General features: G+C 37.1%; 1 protein-coding gene across 1 annotated transcript in view; it reads left to right on the top strand.

Moving 5' to 3' along the window:
• The window catches only part of TMEM135 (transmembrane protein 135), a 2,670,197-nt gene that overhangs the window by 2,448,810 nt on the left and 194,419 nt on the right, over positions 1 to 26,968 (top strand). Inside the window, exon 10 of the mRNA XM_044071311.1 lies at positions 16,332 to 16,499. Coding sequence (XP_043927246.1) covers positions 16,332 to 16,499 — 168 coding nt within the window. The remainder of the gene's footprint in view (positions 1 to 16,331; positions 16,500 to 26,968) is intronic.

A 26,968-nucleotide genomic window follows, 5' to 3' on the forward strand; every position in this document is an offset into this window, starting at 1 on the left:
GTCTTTCCTCCACTGAAAAAAAAATATTTTATTAGCCTTTTGCCACTTTCTTGGCATTTTGAATTATTTGTTTTTCAGACATTTATTTTCTGAGTATGGTGACTTTAGATGAATTTCAGTTGGCCAGAATGTGTTTGTGTTTGTGCATGTAGCATTCAGGTAAGACGTGGATCTGATGAACTGTAAATAAAGGCAATTTGCCAATTATCCTTTACACCTGTTGGTTTAGACAGACCTCAGTCTCATTGAATTTTGACTAAATGCTCTTCAGAGCAGTATGTTTGGGTGAATGATAGGATGCTTTCTCATATGAAAGACAGGAGCAGTTCTATGCACATTTTCTAGTTATATATTTCATTTGCAGTTATACTTCTTGGAATGCCATTGTGATACTTTTGCAGCACATTTTGAAGTTGTCCTGTAGATTTATTGTCACGGTAGCATAATATTTCCCTTTTGTGTCTTACATTTCATATAGTAGTACTGCGAGTTAATGGCTATGGCTTACCAGTTATATACCCTGGACATGTTCTGAAATGAGCCTGCTTGCTAGTCCTCTCCATGAAAGTAGCTTTAATGCCACCTCTCTGTGTGTTACAGTAAATCGTTGTTGATGTACTGAGTATGACTGCTATTTGTTTTCCATGTTGCTAAAATCATAGAAGGCCTGTTACATTTGACTGAACACCCTGTGCTGACTCATCATTTGCTGATTCACACCATAAATTTCTGAAACAGGCAGAACATCCTACTTCATTTCAGTAAGTAGTCATAGGTTGGTACTAGGCTATTGGCCATAGGGCCTATACATGCCTAGCCATAGCAATTTCCTGGCTATTTCTTCCCACACTATTCATTTCCATGTCCAGTACTTGAACATGTAGTAATACCCAAATTCGTACTTCCCCCTTAGGTTAGGCCTACCACTTAGCCATCCTCCCACCTGAAGATGTTTTAAGAAACACAAACCTTATAAATTTGATTAATTTATAGAGCATTTCTTGCATCCTGCTCTGCATTCTCATTGTTTGTGTAGCTTTATGTTGTTGTTCTTACGGCTTTTCCCGGTTAGGGGTCGCCACAGCCGAACTCCGGTCTGCTAATGATTGGCAGTAGATTTTTTTTACGGGTGCTCAGGTGCCAGCTTGACACCCAACCTTCAACGAAGGCACGCCCATTCTACGCATTTCTTTCGAACGCCACTCGACCGTGGGGAGGACATGCAGACTCCACACAGAAGGCGCTCCAGCTGAGAATCAAACAGGAGAACCTCTTGCTGTGAAGCAACAACACTACCGCTGCACCACCACGGCTTGTTTGTGTAGCTTTATGTTTCCCCAATAAAAACTTGCGGTACAAGTTATTTTTATGAAGCACAGCAGTTTAATTGTTGTAGGATCATACCATTCCAGGCATCATTTTATTTCCTGAAACACAACTGCAGCTGTTAGTATGTTACTAATACTTTCTTTTTTAATTTGCTTTGCATGTGATATTTAACTTACTAGAGTTAATGTGTGCAGCTTTCTTCTTGTTAAATCAGTAAGCCATCCCTCTCGAAAATGAGCCTTGGCAGAATGAGCTTATCTGTTTCATGAACTTTGCATTATTGAATAACCCTTGAATTTAACATTTATTTCTGAGGCTAAAAACAAATTTGGGATTGTTATATGTTTTACTTTGTGCATTTTTGGTGCATTTTCCACCTTCCATATTTAGTAACATCAGCACTGTTTCTTTAAAACTCATTTAACACCATTTTGGTTTTCTTCATATACTTTAGAAGAGTAGTGGAAACTTTGTGTGAAACATTTCTGGTGTATGTATTCCTAACCCTCTACATTTAATTGTCTGCTTTCTGTTATTATTTTAGAAGAATTTGACTTAAGTCCACATCCTGTTTGACTATGCAAATTAAAATGTGGCATTATGTTTAGTGGTTGTATAACTAAATCATAACTTTCCTGTAAAAATAGGACGGTTCAGTTTTCATTTCAAGACAGCAGAGTGACCATTTAATGCAAACTTAACTTATTGCAGAAAATGTCCTTTAAAATTGTAGTGAACTAATTTAAAAATACATTGTAGAGTTTGCAGACCAGTACTATTTTTCTAATCACATCATTTGCCCATTTTGTGTTAAAAAGAAAAAAAGATAGACTTCTCCTTGCTTCTTAGATAATGTTTGTACGTTTATCGACCTAGTTGGCTTAAATCAAATAAATCATTTTCACTCATGCAAAGGATTTCTCCCCCCATGGGCTTTGCCACTCCAGTGGCTTGTTTTCTTTAGAATGATATCTGTATTCACTTGTGAAGTTGTGGTGTGGTTTCTATTGTGCACTTGCACTATAGTTTGAAATAGCATCTAAATAAATGTATTTTTTGTAAAAAACTTTTTACAGTGATTAAGTTCCTGTGTTTTGAACCATTTTCCTCACTTAGCCCATCGTAAGAGAGAGGGATTTGTTCATAGAAGGCTGGATAGCTGTGTGCCAATAACTGGTAGAAGCTTTATCCACAGGCTGTGGTTATGCTGTGTTCATCCCAATGTTTTTAGTCATAAGTGACATACTGACCCTGACTTTTATTCTTTTGCTCTGCAAAAAAACATTGCTACTTTGAAAAAGAGAGTGTTGGCTGTAATCAACATATAATGACCTTCATTGCAGTTACAGACTTTTTTACTTTTCAAAATGCAGGCTAATATATTCTTAATCTGAAGTAGTTAACTTCATTTGTGCATCAACCTATGGGTTATCGGATCCATATTGGATCCGATATGGATCTGATAATCCATAGGTTGCTGACAAATGAAGTTTACCTACTCAGATGGGACGTTATGGTGAGTACATAACTTCTTATTTTTGCAGCTTTCTAAATCGGTTGTACTAACATTCAAGTGGTATCCTTGATTTTGGGGCCTTTGTCTCTAAATATTTTTTGATTTGTACCTGGTTCAGGTGCTGATAGAGTGAGAGTTATACTCAGTTGTATTCCTGTGCTGGGCAGTTAATTGCCGTAATGTGCTTCCATAAATCTTTTCAGTTTTATCATTTCCCTTTTAACATTGAGGATTAGCTGCTTTTCACATGTGTCAAAACATTCTACCCGATGGGTTCTTCCTAAATTTTATGATCTACTTCAAGTGTTTGTTTGAAGAGCCAGTGTTTAAGGAAATTCACACACAACCACACTTTCTTCATACCCATAAGAGGGCCAACGATGTTTTTATCTGTTTTCTTCCAGCAGTATTCAAAGATGCATCTCAAACCTTTGAAGTTGCAGATTCAAGTGAAGCTTTCTGTGGTGCTTGTATCTTAGAGATTCCTTCTCCTGATTTTGAAATTACAGAATAGCCTACCACTGAAGATGGCAGAAGTCAAATCGTAGATGTCTTTAACTGATAAATTACAAGTGTCCTGCTTGCTGAACAGAGACTATAGAATCATTACAGAAACGTATGAGATGACAGTCGTCTTATTCCCTTTGGGGTAATTCAGGAATATTCAGTGTGGACCCTACATAACCTACTACATAGAAGTCAGCATAATCTCTGACAGTCAAAAACAAAAATATGTTCCAAACACTGAACCACCACGAAGGAGCTCAAATCCAAGTAAAAATCTAAATGAAATTCCACAAAAACTTTATTGCAAGGGTAAGCCCTTTCGCAACCTGCCCTGGTTGCTTTCTCAGACCAGAATAAACTTTTTTTAAAAACTCACACCCGTTTTAAAATACATGTCATATAAAATCATCCAAAAGTTTTCATTTCATAGGACGGTTCAGTTTTCATTTCAAGACCAGGAAGTGACCATGACGAGTTTTAACCAGGAAAAGAAAGACAAACTTATTGCAGAAATTTAATGCAAACTTAACTTATTGCAGAAAATGTCCTTTAAAATTGTAGTGAACTAATTTAAAAATACATTGTAGAGTTTGCAGACCAGTACTATTTTTCTAATCACATCATTTGCCCATTTTGTGTTAAAAAGAAAAAAAGATAGACTTCTCCTTGCTTCTTAGATAATGTTTGTACGTTTATCGACCTAGTTGGCTTAAATCAAATAAATCATTTTCACTCATGCAAAGGATTTCTCCCCCCATGGGCTTTGCCACTCCAGTGGCTTGTTTTCTTTAGAATGATATCTGTATTCACTTGTGAAGTTGTGGTGTGGTTTCTATTGTGCACTTGCACTATAGTTTGAAATAGCATCTAAATAAATGTATTTTTTGTAAAAAACTTTTTACAGTGATTAAGTTCCTGTGTTTTGAACCATTTTCCTCACTTAGCCCATCGTAAGAGAGAGGGATTTGTTCATAGAAGGCTGGATAGCTGTGTGCCAATAACTGGTAGAAGCTTTATTATGTTTTTGTGGTTATGCTGTGTTCATCCCAATGTTTTTAGTCATAAGTGACATACTGACCCTGACTTTTGAAAAGAGAGTCTGCAAAAACATTGCTACTTTGAAAAAGAGAGTGTTGGCTGTAATCCACATATAATGACCTTCATTGCAGTTACAGACTTTTTTACTTTGCAAAATGCAGGCTAATATATTCTTAATCTGAAGTAGTTAACTTCATTTGTGTTATCCGATATTATCGGGATAATATTGGATCCGATATGGATCTGAGTTTCCATAGGTTGCTGACAACCTATGTTTACCTACTCAGATGGGACGCATAGCTTTACATAACTTCTTATTTTTGCAGCTTTCTAAATCGGTTGTACTAACATTCAAGTGGTATCCTTGATTTTGGGGCCTTTGTAAATATTTGATTTGCCTGGTGCTGATAGAGTACTCAGTATACTCAGTTGTATTCCTGTGCTGGGCAAAGCACTTGCTTGCTTCCATAAATCTTTTCAGTTTTATCATTTCCCTTTTAACATTGAGGATTAGCTGCTTTTCACATGTGTCAAAACATTCTACCCGATGGGTTCTTCCTAAATTTTATGATCTACTTCAAGTGTTTGTTTGAAGAGCCAGTGTTTAAGGAAATTCACACACAACCACACTTTCTTCATACCCATAAGAGGGCCAACGATGTTTTTATCTGTTTTCTTCCAGCAGTATTCAAAGATGCATCTCAAACCTTTGAAGTTGCAGATTCAAGTGAAGCTTTCTGTGGTGCTTGTATCTTAGAGATTCCTTCTCCCTGATTTTGAAATTACAGAATAGCCTACCACTGAAGATGGCAGAAGTCAAATGCGTAGATGTCTTTAACTGATAAATTACAAGTGTCCTGCTTGCTGAACAGAGACTATAGAATCATTACAGAAACGTATGAGATGACAGTCGTCTTATTCCCTTTGGGGTAATTCAGGAATATTCAGTGTGGACCCTACATAACCTACTACATAGAAGTCAGCATAATCTCTGACAGTCAAAAACAAAAATATGTTCCAAACACTGAACCACCACGAAGGAGCTCAAATCCAAGTAAAAATCTAAATGAAATTCCACAAAAACTTTATTGCAAGGGTAAGCCCTTTCCAAGCTTAAAGAAATACTCACACCCGTTTTAAAATACATGTCATATAAAATCATCCAATCAAACCAAGAAAGTACAAATGCTTTCCAAGCTTAAAGAAATAGGCAATTTAAAAACAGTTTAGAGGCAGCTTAATTACAGTTCAAAAACATGTTCTCCCATTCTATCTAAAAAACATATATAATCACAATAAAATGTAAATTATAAAATGTGTTTCTAAAAATATATAACTGAGGGAGTCTAACAGAACTACTTCATGTTACTTTTTTTCTGAGTTTCCTACTTTTTAGGGCTGGTTTCAGTGATATATAATAATTTAGCCCGGTGGTTTATGTGCAGCTAACATCTCCATCTAAGCTCTTTTTGTTCTGTTTTATTACATAAATCCCCACCTCTCATGCTTTCTGTTAAGGTATCTATGATGGAAAAACTGAAAATAATGATTCTCCCCTTGCTTACCCTAGCAATAAAGTTTTTGTGGAATTTAATTTGGATTTTTGCCTGGATTTGAGCTCCTTCGTGGTGATTCAGTGTTTGTAACATATTTTTGTTTTTGACTGGACTATTGTGTAACTGTTCCATCACTCAGTAACAGGGCTTTTTCTTTCTTTACTTTTGCTAATTTTTGTGTCTCAGCCCTGTAGACCATGGCAGAAGGAATGCATACTGGTATAGATTTATCTGTTAAAAGGACTGATGGAGCTGTTAACTGTCAACACTTTGCTCAATTACTTACGTTGGATTAAAATCTGTTACTAACTGGTGACTTTACATCTCCACTTGAGTATGAAAGAGATGGCTGCCAGGAACAAACTGATGTAAGGCAGCAACTGCGAGCATTAAAAAAGTGTAGGCTTTTTAGAACCTGGAAAAGTAAAAGCAAAATCTCTGGACTCTAAAGTACTGTTGTGGCACATCGCTGGGAAAAGCAGACATATAAATACCTGGATATATTCCAAAATTGCACCTTCTGTGTCAGAAACAAAGTGATGAAACCACTGAAGTTATGCTAGAAAATGTCCATGTTTCAATATATGAAAGCATGGAGAAGAATTGCTGGAGGAATTTTGCTTCCATAGATTGAATATTGCCTGTCTCTACTTGCCAACATCTCATCCTCTAATATCAGCAGCTTTGCATATCTTTACAGTAATGTTTGGTGAGTTATGATCCAGCCATTCATCCACAACCCCTTTTTCACATTTTTGCACATGGGGTCGGGGTGTCACTTCAACAGTTACCATTATTGAGATGAATGTTCATACTGACGGGTGGCTAGCCCCACCACAGTTGTTCTTCCATAGCACAGATACATACATAATTGCATAGTTTCATAGGTAAGTACTATGCTTGCTGCCCTAGCCAGTTTCCTTTTAATGCAGAGAAGCAGACACTCACAGATATGACCAATTAAGAGTTTCCAGTCCATCTACTGCATGCCTTTGGAATGTAGGAGGAACAGGAAGCACCGGGAGTTAACCCACACAAACACAGGGAGCACATGCAAACTCTGCAAAAAAGGCACCCCAGCTGAGAATTGAACCAGGGAACCTCTTGCTGTGAGATGATAGTGCCACCCACTGCACCATTAGAAATCTGTTATCAACCACTAGATGGAGCAAGTTGAATTCCTCTGAAAAAGTGCTGATCCATTTTCTTCATGTCATTTTTTAATATATGTAATTATATTTTAAATATTGTATGGTCATTTGTCCCCCACTGTCATGCTGGTTGCATATTATGGACAAATCCTTCTCTCTACATTCATTCAGGCAGCAACATTCAAGTTCTTAAGGCTAAGAACAAGACTTAAAAAATTGGCTTTGCCTTCTTGGGTTCAATTAAACATTTGCCTGGTCTGTGTTGTCTGAGGCTATAGCTCAGGGTGGCTTAAACCACTTAATTTTGTCCTTTGTTCATCAGTTGGTACTATAGGCTATCGGCCCTAGGGCCTATACAATCCTAGCCATAACAATTCCCTGGCTATTTCTTCCCACACTATTTACTTCCATGTCCAGTACTTGAACATGTAGTAATACCCAAATTCGTACTTCCCCCTTAGGTTAGGCCTACCACTTAGCCTTCCTCCCACCTGAAGATGTTTTAAGAAACACAAACCTTATCAATTTGAATCATTTCCAGAACATTTCTTGCATACTGCTCTGCATTCTCATTGTTGGTGTAGCTCTATGTTGTTGTTCTTTTGGCTTTTCCTGGTTAGGCGTCATCACAGCGGAACTCTAGTCCGCTAATGATTGGCAGTAGGCCTAGGTGCCAGCTCGACGCCCAGCCTTCAATGAAGGCACATCCATTCTACGCATGTCTTTCGAATGCCACTAAGCCGCGGGGAGGACATGCAGACTCCACACAGAAGGTGCTCCAGCCGAGAATCGAATGGGAGAACCTCTTCCTCTGAAGCAACAACGCTGCCACTGCACCACCGTGGCTTGTTTGTGTAGCTTTATGTTTCCCCAATAAAAACTTGCGGAACAAGTTATTTTTATAAAGCACAGCAGTTTAATTGTTGTAGGATCATACTGCTCGTTCCATGCATCATTTTATTTCCTGAAACACATCTGCAGCTGTTAGTATGTTACTAATAATTTTTTTTAATTTGCTTTGCATGTGATATTTAACTTAATAGATTTAATGTGTGCAGCTTTCTTCTTGTTAAATCAGTAAGCCATCCCTCTTGAAAATGAGCCTTGGCAGAATGAGCTTATCCATTTCATGAACTTTGCATTATTGAATAACCCTTAAATTTAACATTTATTTCTGAGGCTAAAAACAAATTTGGGATTGTTATATGTCTTACTGTGTGCATTTTTGGTGCATTTTCCACCTGCCATATTTATTAACATAAGCACTGTTTCTTTAAAATTCATTTAACACCATTTTGGTTTTCTTTATATACTTTAGAAGAGTAGTGGAAACTTTTTGTGAAACATCTCTGGCGTTTGTATTCCTAACCCTCTACATTTGATTATCTGCGTTCTGTTATTATTTTAAAAGAATTTGACTTGTCCACATCCTGTTTGACTATGCAAATTAAAATGTGGCATTATGTTTAGTGGTTGTATAACTAAATCATAAACTTTCCTGTAAAAATAGGACGGTTCAGTTTTTATTTCAAGACATCAGTGACCATTTAATGCAAACTTAACTTCTTGCAGAAAATGCCCTTTAAAATTGTAGTAAACTAATTTAAAAAGACATTGTAGAGTTTGCAGACCAGTACCATTTTTCTAATCATATCATTTGCACATTTTGTGTTAAAAAGAAAAAAAGATAGACTTCTGTTTGCTTCATAGATAATGTTTGCATGTTTATCGACCTAGTTGGCTTAAGTCAAATAAATCATTTTCACTCATGCAAAGGATTTCTCCCCCCATGGGCTTTGCCACTCCAATGGCTTGTTTTCTTTAGTGATATCTGTATTCACTTGTGAAGTTGTGGTCTGATTTCTATTGTGCACTTGCACTATAGTTTGAAATAGCATCTAAATAAATTTATTTTTTGTAAAAAAACATTTTACAGTGATTAAGTTCCTGTGTTTTGAACCATTTTCCTCACTTAGCCCATCGTAAGAGAGAGGGATTTGTTCATAGAAGGCTGGATAGCTGTGTACCAGTAACTGGTAGAAGCTTTATCCACAGGCTGTGGTTGTGCTGTGTTCATCCCAATGTTTTTAGTCATAAGTGACATACTGACCCTGACTTTTATTCTTTTGCTCTGCAAAAACATTGCTACTTTGAAAAAGAGAATGTTGACTGTAATCAACATATAATGATATTCACTGCAGTTACAGACTTTTTTACTTTTGAAAATGCAGGCTAGTATATTCTTATTTTTGCAGCTTTCTGAATCGGTAGTACTAACATTTAAGTGGTATCCTTGATTTTGGGGCCTTTGTCTCTAAATATTTTTTGATTTGTACCTGGTTCAGGTGCTGATAGAGTGAGAGTTATAATCAATTGTATTCCTGTGCTGGGCAGGTAATTGCTGTAATGTGCTTAGTTTTTCCATCATAGATACCTTAACAGAAAGCATGAGAGGTGGGGATTTATGTAATAAAATGGAACAAAGAGCTTAGATGGATTTTGATGTTAGCTGCACCTAAACCACCGGGGCTAAATGATTATATATCACTGAAACCAGTCCTAAAAAGTAGGAAACGCAGAAAAAAAGTAACATGAAGTAGTTCTGTTAGACTCCCTCAGTTATATATTTTTAGAAATATATAGCGTTGTCGCCTCATAGTAAGACGCTGTCCGGTTCAATTCTCAGCTAGAGCGTCTTCTGCGTGGAGACATGCGTGAATGGGAGTACCTTCGTTGAAGGCTGTGCGTCAGGGCTGGTAACTCAGCACGTAAAAATCAACTACCAATCATTAGCGGACCGGAGTTCCGCTGTGGTGACCCCTAACCAGGAAAAGCTGAAAGACATAACAACATATTTTTAGAAATACATTTTATAATTTATATTTTATTGTGATTATATATGTTTTTCAGCTAGGATGGGAGAACATGTTTTTGAACTGTAATTAAGCTGCCTCTAAACTGTTTTTAAATTGTCTATTTCTTTAAGCTTGGAAAGCATTTGCACTTTCTTGATTTGATTGGATGATTTTATATGACATGTATTTTAAAGTGGGTGTGAGTTTTTAAAAAAGTTTATTCTGGTCTGAGGAAACAACCAGGACAGGTTGCGAAAGCGCTTACCCTTGCAATAAAGTTTTTGTGGAATTTCATTTGGATTTTTTCTTGGATTTGAGCTCCTTCATGGTGGTTCAGTGTTTGGAACATATTTTTGTTTTTGACTGGACTATTGTGTAATTTTAACAGGGCTTTTTCTTTCTTTACTTTTGATAATCTCTGACAGGCTAATAAGGCTGTTTACTTTACAAACCAAGGTTGGCTCCAGTACTTGCCAATGAATTTTCCTTTATTCTGCTGTTCTCATGTCCTTATCATATACTAGATAGCCCTGTTATTGAACCTTCTGTATCACAGCCATCTCAAAGAATAAGGAGAAAACAGCTGAGTACAAGAAATCTTTCCTGTGTTCATTAGAGCTGATGTATCTTAAATTAGCTTCAAACTTCATTGCTACTCCTTTGGTTTTACATATCCAGTGTGTCTTTTATTCAGTCTGTCTTTTTCACTAGTTGTAATTCATTCCTGTTCCCTAAGTTACCATAGCTTATACGGGGTAAGCACAGTAGAGTAATTTCGTTTTTTACAAGATTTAAACCAGGCATATTGAGAAGCCTGTTTCTGAGCAGATGTTACACCACCAAGATAAGTATTGTATCAGTAGGTTAGTATGGCTATAGATATATTAGAAGTACCTGTGTAGCACTCTGGTTGTTATTGGATGCAAAATACTGTAATAATGATTGCATATTACTCACCAGAGAAATATGTTTGGACTTTGTCAAAAGCTTTGCCAGCATAATTCATTATCAGTTCTTCTTATGGCTGGAAGAAATTGGCTGTGCTGAAGGCCCCACCAGATGGTATTGTTTGTCTTCAGCAAAGTTCCTTTAGAGAAAATATGGAAAAAACACAGCTACGTTTGATAGTATATGTGGAAAAACAATTATGTTTCCTCTTATTTCCTCTGTAAAGTTCTGTAAAGCTCTATCATTTGGACATTTGGTTTGGATTTTCATAATTGCTTTACTAGCAGTACAATTTGATCTGATTGCCATGCTTAACACAGATAACCTAATCATTTAACATTAATCAGTCAGTGTTGAAGTCATCAGAACTGATTCACAGACTAACCTGCATGCTGTATAATGAACTTGCTTATTAGCAGACACCCCCAAAAAGTGTAGGCTTTTTAGAACCTGGAAAAGTAAAAGCAAAATCTCTGGACTCTAAAGTACTGTTGTGGCACTTCGCTGGGAAAAGCAGACATATAAATACCTGGATATATTCCAAAATTGCACCTTCTGTGTCAGAAACAAAGTGATGAAACCACTGAAGTTATGCTAGAAAATGTCCATGTTTCTATATATGAAAGCATGGAGAATAATTGCTGGAGGAATTTTGCTTCCATAGATTGAATATTGCCTGTCTCTACTTGCAAACATCTCATCCTCCAATATCAGTAGCTTTGCATATCTTTACAGTAATGTTTGGTGAGTTATGATCCAGCCATTCATCCACAACCCCTTTTTCACATTTTTGCACATGGGGTCGGGGTGTCACTTCAACAGTGACCATAATTGAGACGCAGTGTTCATACTGTCGGGTGGCTAGCCCCACCACAGTTGTTCTTCCATACCACACATACATACATAATTGCATAGTTTCATAGGTAAGTACTATGCTTGCTGCCCTAGCCAGTTTCCTTTTAACGCAGAGAAGCAGACACTCACAGATATGGCTAATTAAGAGTTTCCAGTCCATCTACTGCATGCCTTTGGAATGTAGGAGGAACAGGAAGCACCAGGAGTTAACCCACACAAACACAGGGAGGACATGCAAACTCTGCAAAAAAGGCACCCCAGCTGAGAATTGAACCAGGGAACCTCTTGCTGTGAGGTGATAGTGCCACCCACTGCACCATTAGAAATCTGTTATCAACCACTAGATGGAGCAAGTTGAATTCCTCTGAAAAAGTGCTGATCCATTTTCTTCATGTCATTTTTTAATATATGTAATTAAATTTTAAATGTTTTATGGTTATTTGTCCCCCACTGTCATGCTGGTTGCATATTATGGACAAATCCTTCTCTCTACATTCGTTCAGGCAGCAACAGTCAAGTTCTTAAGGCTAAGAACAAGACTTGAAAATATTGGCTTTGCCTTCTTGGGTTCAATTAAACATTTGCCTGGTCTGTGTTATCTGAGGCTATAGCTCAGGGTGGCTTAAACCACTTAATTTTGTCCTTTGTTCATCAGTTGTAACATTCTTCCACCATAAATCCTACACACACTCTGCCCTTACTTCTAATCCCTTGATATTTTCCCCTGTAAAAGTAACTTGTCCTATTTAGATCTTTTAGTGTATTATTTTAACATAATCTTACTCCTTATGGGGGTACAGTGTTAAAGATGTCTAAAACAAAACTTTCTCCTGAAGAAGTCCTGTAAGTGTTTGTTGTATTACAATACTGCATCCATATGTCCATGCTGAGGCCTACAATTTTTTAATCGTGCAGTGTTTGTTATGCTTTTATACTACTGCTGGTTTAGAATATTCTGTAGCTGTTGATTTTCATTTGTTTGCATGAACGAATTGTTTGTTGTGCGTAATTGGACTTCATTTTTCATTCTCCTTCAACATAATGAAACTCACAGTACCTAACAAAAAAACATTTGCTAAACTAATGGTGCAGCGACACACCTGGTATGTCCAGTATGGTATTCTTTGCTACAGAGCAAGACCTTTGTAACCCATATGGTGGAGGATTGTACACTAACCTGTACCGTTGTAATGTAACTATGGAGTTATACTATGTCAGGGACTGGGGCATACATGTATCTTCCTTTTCTTCAGGTTGGATCACCTTGGAGTTAGCATTTTTTTCAGTGGGGTGCTTCCCTGCAAACATGTTCAATTTCTGTTGTCTTTCAGTTTCCAGTTATTACTGCTTTTGGCAGTTTGGTAAGTTATTACTTTGCCAACTACTTGTTGAAGTAAGGTTCTTTGGTTTGTGCTTTAGAAGTAGAAATCTGTGTGAACTTTATTTTACTTGCACTGTTGATGTGCATCCTTGTGGTTTATCCGTATTTTAAAGCTTATTGCTGTTCACTTGTATGGTTTGTGGAAATAGTCCTTCTTGGATCAGTCCACTTAGATAGTTAAAGACCAGTAGATAAATAAAATATAGAATCTGTTATTGAATTAGTTTATTTTAGCTTGCTATTCTGTAGTGAGAATTGTGTGTACTCAGTATGCAAGAAAATGCAGTCATCCATGTGAAAAAACTGCAGATAAATGAAATCATGGTTTGTGCCAACAGTCACATTTACAAGAGACACTAGATAGAGGTTGGTATAATGGTTAAGATATTTGCCTTATAGACACAAGGTGTAGGGTTTGGTTCTCACATTGATTAATTGGCTAGGCTTAAAATGGCCCACAATTGAGTTAGCCTAGTACTAATCTATGAACCTATGAACAATATTGTGTGGGTGTTATCACAAAGTGCTTAAAACCTAGTTGATTGCTGGATAAGATGGCAGAAAGAGGACATGTGATGTTTATTGAAAGAAGCATAACAAAACTGAAGGAGGATGTTGCTGACCCAGAATAAAATGTGGAGTCCTGTATGTCACATCCTCACAAGTACGCTAAAAGAAATTAATTATTTCAGAGATAATCATTAAGACGGTACAGACTATATACTGTCAGACATTACAGATATGAAGGATCATTAAGCAGGGAGAATTACATGTAAACTTTACAAGTGGTTAAATAGAAAATGTGGTATGTACACAGCCAGACATGAGCATAGCTGAGAAACAAACACATGTAAGTTATTAAAACAGATAACAAATGCATAAAACTCATTACAGATTATCCATTCTTGATGGCAGTAATGCAAGTAAAATGTAAGCATCTTTAAATCTGCAAAACCTCATTAACCTGCATCTGTAAAGCAGGAACATCAAAACTCATTGTGTAAATGTTACTTGTGTCTTTTCTAAAACATTTGTATGTTTGTGCATTTATTACGAAGAGAGTTCCATAATGCAAATGTCATTTTAGTGAAATATTTTTCAAAAACAGTAAAGAAAACTGTGTTCTGTTTGGTTTTAGCCTACCTGAACTGTTTGAAGAATATAAATTTGTTGTATTCTCAGTTTGGGTGCATGTGTTGGGAAGTATTTGTCTTTCTGCCATTAAAAAGTTAATGCGTTTAGTAAGTGCCTAGATTTTACAATAAGGGGGAATCATTTAACGTTTTAGTGTGGCAATGTTCAATATTAGGGTGTGATATACAGTCGATATAAAAGGTTTACACACCCCTGTTAAAATGCCAGGTTTTTGTGCTGTAAAACAATGAGACCACAGTAAATCATTTCAAAACTTTTCCCACCTTTAATGTGACCTATAACCTGTACAATTCAATTGAAAAACAAGCAAATCTGTTGGGGAAAAAATATAAACAATAAAAAACATACAATACGCTGGTTGCATAAGTGTGCACACCCTTAAACTAATACTTTGTTGTGTGTGAAACACCTTTTGACTTAATTACAACATTCAGTCTTCCTGGGTACACACATGCCATCAATTAAAAAGACTCTGATTAACGCCAAATAAAGTTCATCTGTCCTAGTAGGATTTTCCTGACATTTACTCGGTTGCCTGCTACAACAAAAGCCATGTTTCGCAGAGAGCTTACAAAGCATCAAAGGGGATCTCACTGTTGAAAGGTATCGGTCAGGAAAAGTGTACAAAAAAATTTCCACAGCATTGGACATACCATGGAACACAGTGAAGACAGTCATCAAAAAGTGGAAAAAGTATGAGACAACAGTGACATTGCAAAGAACTGGATGTCCCTCCAAAATTGATGAAAAGACAAGTTGAAAACTGGTCATGGAGGCTGCCAAGAGACCTACAGCAACACTAAAGGAGTTGCAGGAATTTCTGGCAAGTACTGGTTGTGTACTACCTGTGACAACAATCTTCCATATTCTCCATATGTCTGGACTATGGGGTTGGGTTGCAAGACGGAAGCCTTTTCTTACACAGAAAAACATGTAGGCCCAGCTAAAATTTGCAAAACAATACATCAAGTTTACCAAAAGCTTGTGGGAAAATGTGCTATGGTCTGATGAGACCTAGGTTGAACTTTTTGGCCACAATTCCAAAAGGTACACTTGGCACAAAAACAACAGTTCGCATCACGAAATGAACACCATCCCCACAGTGAAGCATGGTGGTGGCAGTATCATGCTTTAGTCAAGGTGGAGGGAATTATGAATAGTTACAAATAGCAGTCACTTTTGACCCAAAACCCTTGGGTGTCTGCTAAAAAGCTGAAGATGAAGAGGAATTTCACCTTTCAGCATGACAGTGACCCCAAGCATGCATCCAAATCAACAAAAGAATGGCTTCATCAGACGAAAATTAAAGTTTTGGAATGGCCCAGCAAGAGCCCAGACCTAAATCCAATAGAAATCTGTGGGGTGACCTGAAGAGGGCTGTGCACAAGAGATGCCCTCACCATCTGACAGATTTGGAGCACTTTTGCAAGGAAGAGTGGGCAAATATTGCCAAGTCAAGATGTGCCATGCTGATAGACTCCTACCCAAGAAGGCTGAATGCCGTAACTAAATCAAAAGATGCTTCAACAAGGCATTAGTTTAAGGGTGTGCACACATCAAAGTATTAGTTTAAGGGTGTATGCAACCAGTGTATTGTATGTTTTTAATTTTTTATATTTTTTCCTCTAACAGATTAGTTTGTTTTTCAATTGTACAGGTTATAGGCCACATTAAAGGTGGGAAAAGTTTTGAAATTATTTATTGTGGTCTCATTTTTTTATATCACAAAAACCTGGCATTTTAACAGGGGTCTGTAAACTTTTTATAACCACTGTAAGATGAATATTACACCTCCTACCAGTTATCAGGTGTTAACATTCCCTCCCTCTCAGGCCACTCTTCCTGTTGTCATTTCTACATTAGTTATTGTAAGCCTTGAGCAGCATTTGGTTTACCACAGCACTTGGGTTAGCTAGGCCTTCTAAGAATTTACAACAGTATCAGCATTATGAAGTTTAGTTTACTTTAACTACTTTCCAGTCAACTGACGGCAGTATTGCAAAACTGGTTGCTGTTAAAAATGGTATTTCTCTTTTGCAGGGTTTTGTTCGAATGTTTAGCGTTGGTTATCTGATTCAATGCTGCCTTCGAATGCCATCAGCTTTTAGACACCTGTTTACCAAACCAACCCGGTTACTATCTTTATTTTATAACAAAGAGAACTTTCAGCTTGGAGCCTTCTTAGGATCTTTTGTCAGCATTTACAAGGTAATCATATAAACTTAATAGTTAAGATTAAAATTAAAAGTATTACCGTTTTATTAAAAATTAGGATAAAAAGTAAAAGAAGTAGATGTGTCATTTTTCATTGTGATTTTTGTCTTGCCATTGTGGCTTTTCTCTTCTTTTATATCACTGAATAAATTTCTTCTTATTATGTCTGTATCGTTGCTAAATGTTCAGTGTGGTCAAATATACAAATGAATGTTTTGTTTTATTTATTCATTATTTTTACTCATCTGCTAACAGCATACTCCTCTTGTCTATTACGTTCCACAAGTGATTATTACCATTGTATCTCCTTCAGTAAATAAATTCCTTTTGATGGTGGTACAAATTTATTACCCAACACCTGCTTCATCTAAGGCATATGACTGCCTTAAAAAGGATAGTGTGACTTTAACAAATTCTGTTACACAGAATTTATTATTTTCAGTATAAAACAATGCTTTCCAAAATTGAAAATAAATAATAAATGTAAGAGTATAAAAATAAGGAAAGGGAAAAAGTAAGAAAGAGAGAGCTTTAAGGTTTACAGTTTTAGTCAATTGAACATTATAAATGAAGAACACTGTATATTTCAAAAAGGATGTACTTTTATTCCCTCAACTAATATGAATTTTGTGGACACATTTATGGAGTTGAAATTATTTATTTGTAAGCTGAATTTAAGTTTGTTTTGTTTTTTTCAGCAATAATAATGACAGAAAAAACAATAATAATAATAAACTTAGATTTTTTTTTGGAAGTAGTATTTATCAATGCACCCTGTTGTGATGTCTTTTGAAAAACTGTGTGAGGCGAACTTAAAAAAAGTTAGCTCCAGAAAGACTTGTTAATTTATCAAAGAAAAAAACTAATTAATGAACTTGTAAGATTTTTGCAACTGGACCATGGTGGGGAGTTAGTTGAAATGGACTACCATGATTATGTTGGATGGATGTCTTTGATGTTACATGACACTGGTTAATTGCATTCAAGTCTCCAAAAATGAAATTGCCATAGGTTATGGGAAAAATTGGTTTAGTTTTGAATGATTTATGGGTAATCGACACTTGATTCTTTCCATATTTGATATACCTGATATTCATACAGATGGACACAACCCATCATTTCAACCAGTAGTTTCAGAGACAGGGTCAGAAACTGAAACTTTATCCAAGCTCATAGATAGTAAACTGCAAAAGTTATATCAAACAAAAAGAGTACATTCTGAAGGACTGTTGGAACTTATTAATATTGTTTAATAATGTTCAGAACTAAATAAGCTACAAATTACTACAGCACTCAACTTTCCACACTTGTCTAGAGGAAAACAGTTTTTAGTACTTAATAAATAAGCACCTATCCAGGCATGTCTAAGGGTCAGCTCCCAGTGTTCTCTCCTGTCTATCTGATGAATCTGGGCATCTTGGAGCAAAGCAGCGATTGCCTCATGTACACAGACAACACTCTCCTCCTACCACCCAACACTACAACCTGTGAGAGATGCACTTGTATAGCCAAACTGGAAGCAAAGCTCTCTTCACCCAAGACTGGACTAGACAGTCAAGAAGAGAAGGTAAACACTTGCACTACACTCATCACATAGTCCCTCAAAACCTACAACACCAAAACATACACATAGATACACGAAACACACACCTGCATTCGCGGAGGCTCTCAATAAAAATCTGCTCAAGCAATAGCGACCTCCAAAGCAGAAATGCAAGCAATCTCCACCACCCAACACAACCCAAATGACACATAGCCCACAAATTCAGCGTGCCACTCAACCACAGCCTATAAGGTATAACAATGTACCCAACACTCTAATCATAGGTGTCTAGTATCTGTCTGCCTGGGATGACATGATCAACAGACCACGATGCTTTGCCAGAGATGGCCTGCACCTGTCGCTCTTGGAATTCCGGATATTGGCTAAGGCTCTTGCCACGTCTATAATGCCTTTTTTAGGTAAGGTTAAAATGACAAATTCACCACCTTAATAGGTACAAGCAAGCAAAATCGCTACAAAATGCTAGAAGTCTAAACCTCAAAATGCATTCACTCGAGGCACTCCTTCAAATGGAAAACGTCAACATATGTGCAGTGACAGAGACCTGGTTCAAAGCTCCAGAGAGCATCCCTACATTACCAGGCTGTAATTCATACCACACCTTTCGGCTACCTAACCTGGACCGAAACACTAAAGGTGGAGGTGTGAACATATTCATTAAAGATATCCAGACCTCCAGGCTAGTTGCTCAGAATAATGCATCCGAGATTATCCAAGTGCAACTAACTCTGGGCAAGACCACAATCCATATTGTAACTTGCTACAGATCCCCCTCCATGCCCCAGGATTCCCACTCCTCATTTCTTGATCCACTGGAAAATATTAGGGTATAACCCAACACTCTAATAATGGGCTATTTCAACTACCCCACCATTAACTGGGAAAACTAATCATGTACCAACTCCTTTGTTCAATGTTTTCTGGAATTCATAAATTCCAATGCCTTGGATCAACTTATCCACACCCCCACCAGGGGCAGCAATATCCTAGACCTGGTCATTACAAACATGGGTGACAGGTGTTCCACACCAGAGGTCAATTCCTCATTGTTCAGATCCGACCACAAGCTAATCACCGTAGACATCCACATCCCGTCCCCACCCCCCCATCAGGGAAACCACCGTAAAAAATTTCTTACGACAGAAGTGGCAAACTTCACAACACCCATGCAGACGGACAATAGAGGCACAACTGCTGAATCCTACACAAATGCACTTTATAAGCACTTACATGAGTGCATGGATCATGCTATCCCTAACAGAACCAAGATGCTATCCTCCAAAAAAAGGAAGCCAATCTGGTAGTCTCCTGCCATAAACAAACTCTACAACAGAAGAAAGAAACTGTTGCAAAAAAAGAGTAAAATCCCATGATTGGAGGAACTCCCTGGTCAGCCTCAGTATGAAGCTGAGATCCCTCATAAAATCCTCCCAAGCTAGTCACGAAAACAAAATTGCCACTGATTCTAAAGACAACCACAAAGCATTCTATAGCTATGTCAAGAATCTCAATGGCAACACTCAGATCTGCTCTGAGTTACAGCACAATGGCACTAAATATTCAGGACCAACTGATATTGCCAACATCCTGGCAGATAGGTTCAGTACTAACTTTACCCCCTCTCACCCCCTAAAGGGCCCATCTCTATACCGGAAGGATGCAAAGTTCCTGTAATCACGGCTGCACAGGTAAAACCCACACTCTCCAAAGCCAAGAACACAGCATCCATGGGACCTGACAACATCCCAGGCTGTGTTTTACACGAACTGCAGAATGAACTGGCACCCACCTAAGCACCATGTTCAGTCATAGCCTCACCTCAGGCTTTGTGCCTACTGAATGGTGCATTAGCCTAACAAGCCTGGTCTGCAAGGCCATGGAACGTATCATCATGGAACTTATAAACAAAGACATTGGTAATCTCTAAACTCTGGATCCCACCCAGTTCGGGTTTGTAAAAGACAGATCATGTCTCCTAAACCTGATAGACTTCTTTGAAGCACTCACCAAATCCATAGACGAAGATAAGGTGATTCACACAGCCTATCTAGATCTCGCCAAGGCTTTTGACACCATCTCCCACTCTGGAATTATAGCTAAACTCACTAAACTAGGTATAAAGCCCTATGTCACAAGATGGGTTGCCAACTGGCTCACTGACAGAACCCACACTGTGAAAGTAGCAGACTCCACATCCGACTTCAGACCAGTGACAAGTGGAGTACCACAGGGTTCAGTCCTGGGTCCTCTCCTGTTTGGTATCTACTTTTCTGAAGTACAGGCTAACACAGAAGGTCTTTGGCTAATGAAGTTCGCAGATGACTGCAAACTAGGAGCCATAATCGAAACTCCTAACGATGTGGACATGCTACGAAAGGGTCTCATGGACACAGACGCCTGGTGTCATAGCCATAGCCTCAAGCACAATGCCAAAAAGTGCGTTGTCATCCATTTGGTAAAAAAAATTCTGTACCCATGAGCTACCACATAGGTGGTAGTCTACTTAACACCGAAAGTGTGATAAGAGACCTTGGGACAAAGGTGGACAGTAGTCTCTCCTTTGTTAATCACATTGCCACAGTAGTCAGGAAATCCTTCTACGTGACACACCTCATCACAAAAGGTTTCTCATCCAGGAAAAAAAGAGTTCATTGCTCCCCTCTACTCGTCACTTATTAGACCCATTATAGAGTACAACACCCCTTTTGTTATGTACCTCACAAGACACCTACAACTGGAAAGGCCGCAGAAATACCTCACAAAGAGGATTACCAGCCTCAAACAGATGCTGTACGCAGACCGTCTCAAAAAACTCCAGCTTTACTCCGTCGTATATCGCCTACTCAGAGGCGATCTCTGCCTAGCATACAAAAAGGAGATTTTGTGAGGGTGCTGATTTGCTGGATATTTTGCACATTATAGATGGTTTAATAGCTAGTATTTTCACTTGTTTCATTCTGTTAAATGAATAAAATAAACTTTTGTCATTAAAGTATTTAAAATGTATCACCGTTGTGTATACATTACATTTTGCAGACCTAGCCTCTATCCTTTTATAGCTGCTAATAATCTTATAGCAAAATTAGGATAAAGGCCTTTCTGTGGCAAATATTACGATTATGATTTTTCCATTTTTTTACTTCAGGAAAATTAATTTTTATTGAACGGTTTTACATACATCAAGTAGAATGACTGTATACATACATGTTTATATTTGTTAATGCATGGTTTTGTTTATTTATTCACTCTTTGTTGACTGGGTTAGTCCCACTAGACCAGTGTTCTCTTTTCAGAGGAAACCCAAAGAGGCATTCAGACTGACTAGGGGGAATTTTGACCAAGGCACTGGGAAGGTCCCCCACTCTTTTTTGCCACTAGATGTTGCCCTGGGGGGGGGTGCACTGTTGCCAATATCAAAGTTTTCTGGAATGGAGGAGAAAAGGAGACATCCGAATGAGAGTGGAGTAATGCAGAATACTGAATTGTTACAAAACAGATTTTGGTAGAGAAGAGGCTGTTCTTTAATAATTGAAGGAGGGAGGTCTGGAAATTCCTGTGCTGATGGACATGATGGATCACGGCGAAGAATATGGATGAGGAAGGAAGTTACAGTACAGTGGTGCTGGGAGGGGTAATAGCTGCTGTCAAATGAATCAGGAAAAGGAGCTAAAATACCAGAAGGTGCTAACAGCAGCTTGGGGGTATGCATGGCCATAGGAGTTGCTGGTTTTAAAACCATAGCCCTGCAACAGCGTGGTGGTGTCAGCAGTAGGAAACTCTTTCATATGCAGAAATGGTAAATGAAGACAAGAAAGCTGCTGTAATTAAAACTGAAAGAAGACCAGGACTGCTGCAACGACAACAAAACCAGAAGTGTAGACTGCTGGTAAGAATCAAAACAAAAGAATAATGGTAGTGTTTATCGGTATGAAGTTATGGACAGTATTATTTGTTTAAAAACAGGACATAAGTACCTTAATATACATAGGGACAGAAGACTTTTGCAAAATTACTTTCTTGAAAAAGGTACAAATGAAGTGAAGAATAGGAGGTAATTGACATCATGGAATGAGTACATTTTTGAGAATATGGGACTGCGGTTAAGGAAGAAAATTAATGTGTAGTGTAGAATATCTGCTATAGAAAAACATGAGCCGAAAACTCTTTTCTGTTTGTAATAAAGTCCATGCAATAAAATGTATAATGACAGAAATACTTGGACAAGGTTGGGAGACATGGGTGATACTGGATGTGCATGAGGGAAAAATGCAGCAATGGGAATGGCGAACAGAAATACAGGGGTCAACCTAAAGAATGTTGTATTTTTGGCAAGGATTACAGGCTCCTGGTGCAGGACTGTAGTACAATATGACATTGTCAGTGTGGAGAAATGGGACATGCCACAAAACATTGTAGGTTAACATGTAGAAAATGCAAGAGATCTGGACATTTTTGGTTTGACTGTTCAATACTAGAAAAGAAAATATTAGAAGAAACAGAAGAACAGAATATGTCAGAAGAAAGACAATCTGATTATAATATAACTGAAGATTTCATTGGAGAAAGTACTATGGGGCGATAACTGAAGAAATTATAATTAATATGGAGAAATGCTGGGAATGTGATAAGAAATATATTACAAAAATAAAGTATTACAGAACACCATAAAAAATATGCAGCTCTAGGAGTTGAAGAGGGTAAATTTGAGACTGGAGAAAAAAAAGGAAAATCAGTTGGAGGAAATATGCAGAGAAAGAAAAAAATATAAAATTGGAAATAAGAATGACTCAAAAAAGGAAAACGATGACAGGAATGTTAGTACAAACTATAAGCAGCATTCAGAATGATAGTGTAGATATTGTAGAGACTAAATGGTGAAAAAAAGATGTTTGGGAGGTCATATATTTGTTAGGTGTAAGGTATGTAAAGGAAAATATTTGAGGCAGTATGGAGGGGTAAAAGGATTATACTGTCAGTGGGGGATGATATGTGCTCAGAAATAGGATTTTTTTTAAAGTGAGGAGAGAAAAATACTGAATGTGTTCCTAGTAGTAACTGGAAGACTAGTGGTACTAATATAAGGAAAATGGAAGGATGTGTAAGGGTAATTGTAGTTTATGTATGCACAAATATGACAGGAAAAAGATGTTTCAGAAAACCTTTTTCCTTTTAAATGCATCAGGTATTTAAGAAAGGAGATGAGCGATTAACTCAAAAAATAAAAAGAAATGTTATAAGATATTGAGGCTTGAAAACAGAGAAAAAATAGAGAAAGCATATATACAAGAGGGGTTTTACAACTGAAATCGATTGTGTGGTGTATTCACAAGGAGTCTGTCATCTCATAGAATCTTCATTTTATTGAAACTCAAATGGCCAAACCCATTTCACTGAAAACCTTCTCCACAACAAATTTACCCAAGAGACATGTTTTTAGAGGGGATGCCCCCCCCCCACCGTACACCCCTTTACATATATATGCTAACTCCATGGTCGCACAACAGGGGAGATAAGAAAAAAAAAAACAGCACACACAGTAAATCAGTGCTGGAGAGCAAACACAGATATTTATATCTGGGAGTGTAACATTACATCTGGGAGTGTAACATGATGCTAACCATCACGCTCCACACATACTCTGCTAGACTTACTTTCCTAATAGCTCATATTATAAGGAATTACACCAATTCATACTTTCTATACTCTTCTACACTTTTCTGTGAAATGAGTTCTGCCAGGTTCAGCCATTTGAGTTTCAGTGAAATGAAGAGTCACTGAAATGACAGAGACCCATTCAGAGGATAGGAAGTAACAGATGATGTAGAAATTACTGACTTTTCATATCATACGGTGGTATGGACTAGAATAGAGGGTGACAGAGACTAAATAAGAGAAGAAAAATTAATAAAAATATTTGACTGAAGAGACTGCTAAAACAAATGAGATAAAAAGGGGACATGAGATTTTATAGGATCGGCATATATGACAATGAGTGTACATTTTAGAAATTGGAGAGATTGGTAGAGTGCTTATAAAGAAAAATACAAAAATATTTTTATTGTTGAAGCAAAGGAATAGGAGAGTATGTAATGAATTAATACAAAATAAGGAAATAGAACAATGTGGTGATAGAATAAGAGAAATAGAAGTAGAGCTGTATGAGAAAATATAGAAAAAAGTTAAAATATGTTTAGACAAAGATTTTTAAATAAAAAATATATTTTTTCCATTTTTTTTTTTGAAAAAAGGAGTACAATAAGAAAATGGAGAATGGTGGCAGTGATAAAATACTAAATGAAGGATGTGACACCCGTGCACTGCCCGAGTAATCAAGGAGCCTCAATCCTCACCACTAACACCAGTGAGGGGCATCCACATTGAGAAGGATAACAACTACACACAGAGTAAAGTACAATTTCCCTTAAGAGCACACAGAGATCACAGTCAGTCTGGGGCTGGTTTCTCCCTTTCTCTCCAGATCCCCTGTAAGACTCCCCACTGGCACAGCTATACAGTGGGGTCCTTAGCCAGGGTCCCAAGCCAAGTCCTCCTAGCACTCTCTCTGTCCAACCAGTGCTTCATGTCCCTGCCCAAGTAGCTGCGCACACACACACACACGCACACACACACACACACACACACACACACACACACACTTTGAGATATGATTTATATACAAACAAACATACACTCTTGGAGAAGGCTGGCACAGGTTCACTAAGTATGCCCCTTCTGCCCAGGATATAAGGTAGTAATCCTCTGCCACCAGAACCCCTAATATCAGCTACTAAAAAGGCCCTTACTAAAGGGTGTCCAATTATTACTGTACAATATTATTATCCAGTTAAGTGTGACCAGAACTTTTAAGGCTTTTTGGAGTGGCTTTGTACAGTATCACTATATACATGCAATGTACTCCAAAGCTTAAATTATCTCTACACAATACAGCCACAGTTGAAATGTTTAAAAAATATTTAATAATAAATAATAAAAACACAAGACAATATTTTTTACTACACAGTGCTAGTCAAGAGTTCAGGCATCACAGGAAAATGATTTAAGTAATACTGTAGAATAGTTCTGACATAAATATAGAAAACAGCTGGACTAAACTTACTATTTTATCTTTTCCTAAGAGCAATCACAGTTCTAAATAAACTTACATATAGAGCAAAAGTAGAGTACTGGTGAGTTGTTGTCAGCTTTAGACAAAATCCAAAATGCTCTCCTTTCTTTCTGTCTTTAAATTGATAACACAGTACTGCTTCACATTATATCATTCTTGACACTTCTCTGGTTTCCCAGGCTAACAGAAACACAGAGTTTAACATATTTTTGATTTTGCACCTCGTCAGGAAACCACAACAATGGAAGACATTATATATATAACATTTAGCAATTACCTCTAGTCTCAAAACAATAGAAATAATCTGCTGGTTCAGACATCACTGCTCCAAGTTTGAGATCAGTCATACAAAGTTTGACTTATCAGCTTTCTTCCAGCAGAGTGCACTGTTGTTACATTTTTGACATTCAACATTTAACACAATTTTCTTCCATTTAAGAGAACAAGCCTGTGGCTTATATTAATATTTACAAATGACAGAATTATGTGGCAGCCTTCACAAAGGAAATATAAGGTATAAGCAGAGACAAACAGTTGAAATGGTAGAATAGTTTGTAGATATAATGTATATGAACGGAAAGTACGGGAATAAATGTGGATTATAAAAACCAAATCTGAAAACATTAAAAATTCTCTAAAAAAGAGATTACTATGAGAGAAATGAAAGAAGTAAAGAAAGACATATAAAGAGATGAGTGGAAATAAGAAATTGCTGTTCTGTAAAATATTAAATGAATGGGTAGAAGGAGGAATAACAAATGTATTTGTGGTTAAGTTTATATGGAAAAAGATGAAAGAAAATGTATATCAATTAGAGACTGATATCACTGAGGCCTACAGATTTATAAAATATTTATAAAGTGTATCTATTTATTTATTACAAGGTAAAGCACTACTCAGATCTTGTTACAAAGGTAACAGACATTTGGTTACATTGAGGTTAACAAGGCGACAACAAACACTGTATAATCAGTAATTGTATGTGTGCACATATATACAGAGATGACATAGATAAGAAAGCTAAAAATGAGGAGAGGCATGATTACAAGAAAGGTCTAGAAGTAAAGGATGATGAGTTGAAGGAATACAGGGTGTAGGGTAAAGTAGGTAGGAAATGAAAAGTAGGTAAGATAAGTCAGGAGGATGGTAAAATAATACAAAAAGGGCTTGTGAAGGTTTTAGACAAAGTTATAAGAGAAAACATTTTTTGAATCAGTGGGAAAGAGGTAAAAGGAAATGTTAATGATAGTAAAGGCATAACATATATGACTTTGAAAGAAAATAAGGAAATAAAGTTAGTGATGTGATGTGGCAAAGATTTTGTTAAGGTTAGGTATGAGGCGATGTGGCAGATTCAAGAGACATAAACTAGGAAGAAAAAATGTTGAATGGTATAAACGTTTGCAGTGAAAATTATGGTAAACAGGTGTATGGCAGAGGAGTTAAACAAAGATGTCCACTAAGTATGTGTTTGTCTGTACTGCTATTGAATGCATTGATTTAAACATGCATGTATGAAATACAAGCAGAATGGGAGTAGAAAAAGGAGTTATATTACAAATTTGTAATATGCAGCTGATTTAGTGATTGTGGCTAAAAATAAAACATGGATTAGTGGTGGCAAAAGTAGATGAATTATTTAAAAAAGTTGTGTTACTGCTAAATAGGGGAAAAGCAAAGGGTATGGTGAAACTAAGTGAAATATATTGCACTAGGAAGGAAATACATCTTTTGAGAGTGAAATGTGAAGAGCATGAAAATGTTACAGAACAG

Source organism: Protopterus annectens, chromosome 5.part0 (genome assembly GCF_019279795.1).
Source record: "Protopterus annectens isolate FY-2018-M chromosome 5.part0, PAN1.0, whole genome shotgun sequence".
Taxonomy (NCBI): Eukaryota; Metazoa; Chordata; order Ceratodontiformes; family Protopteridae; genus Protopterus; species Protopterus annectens.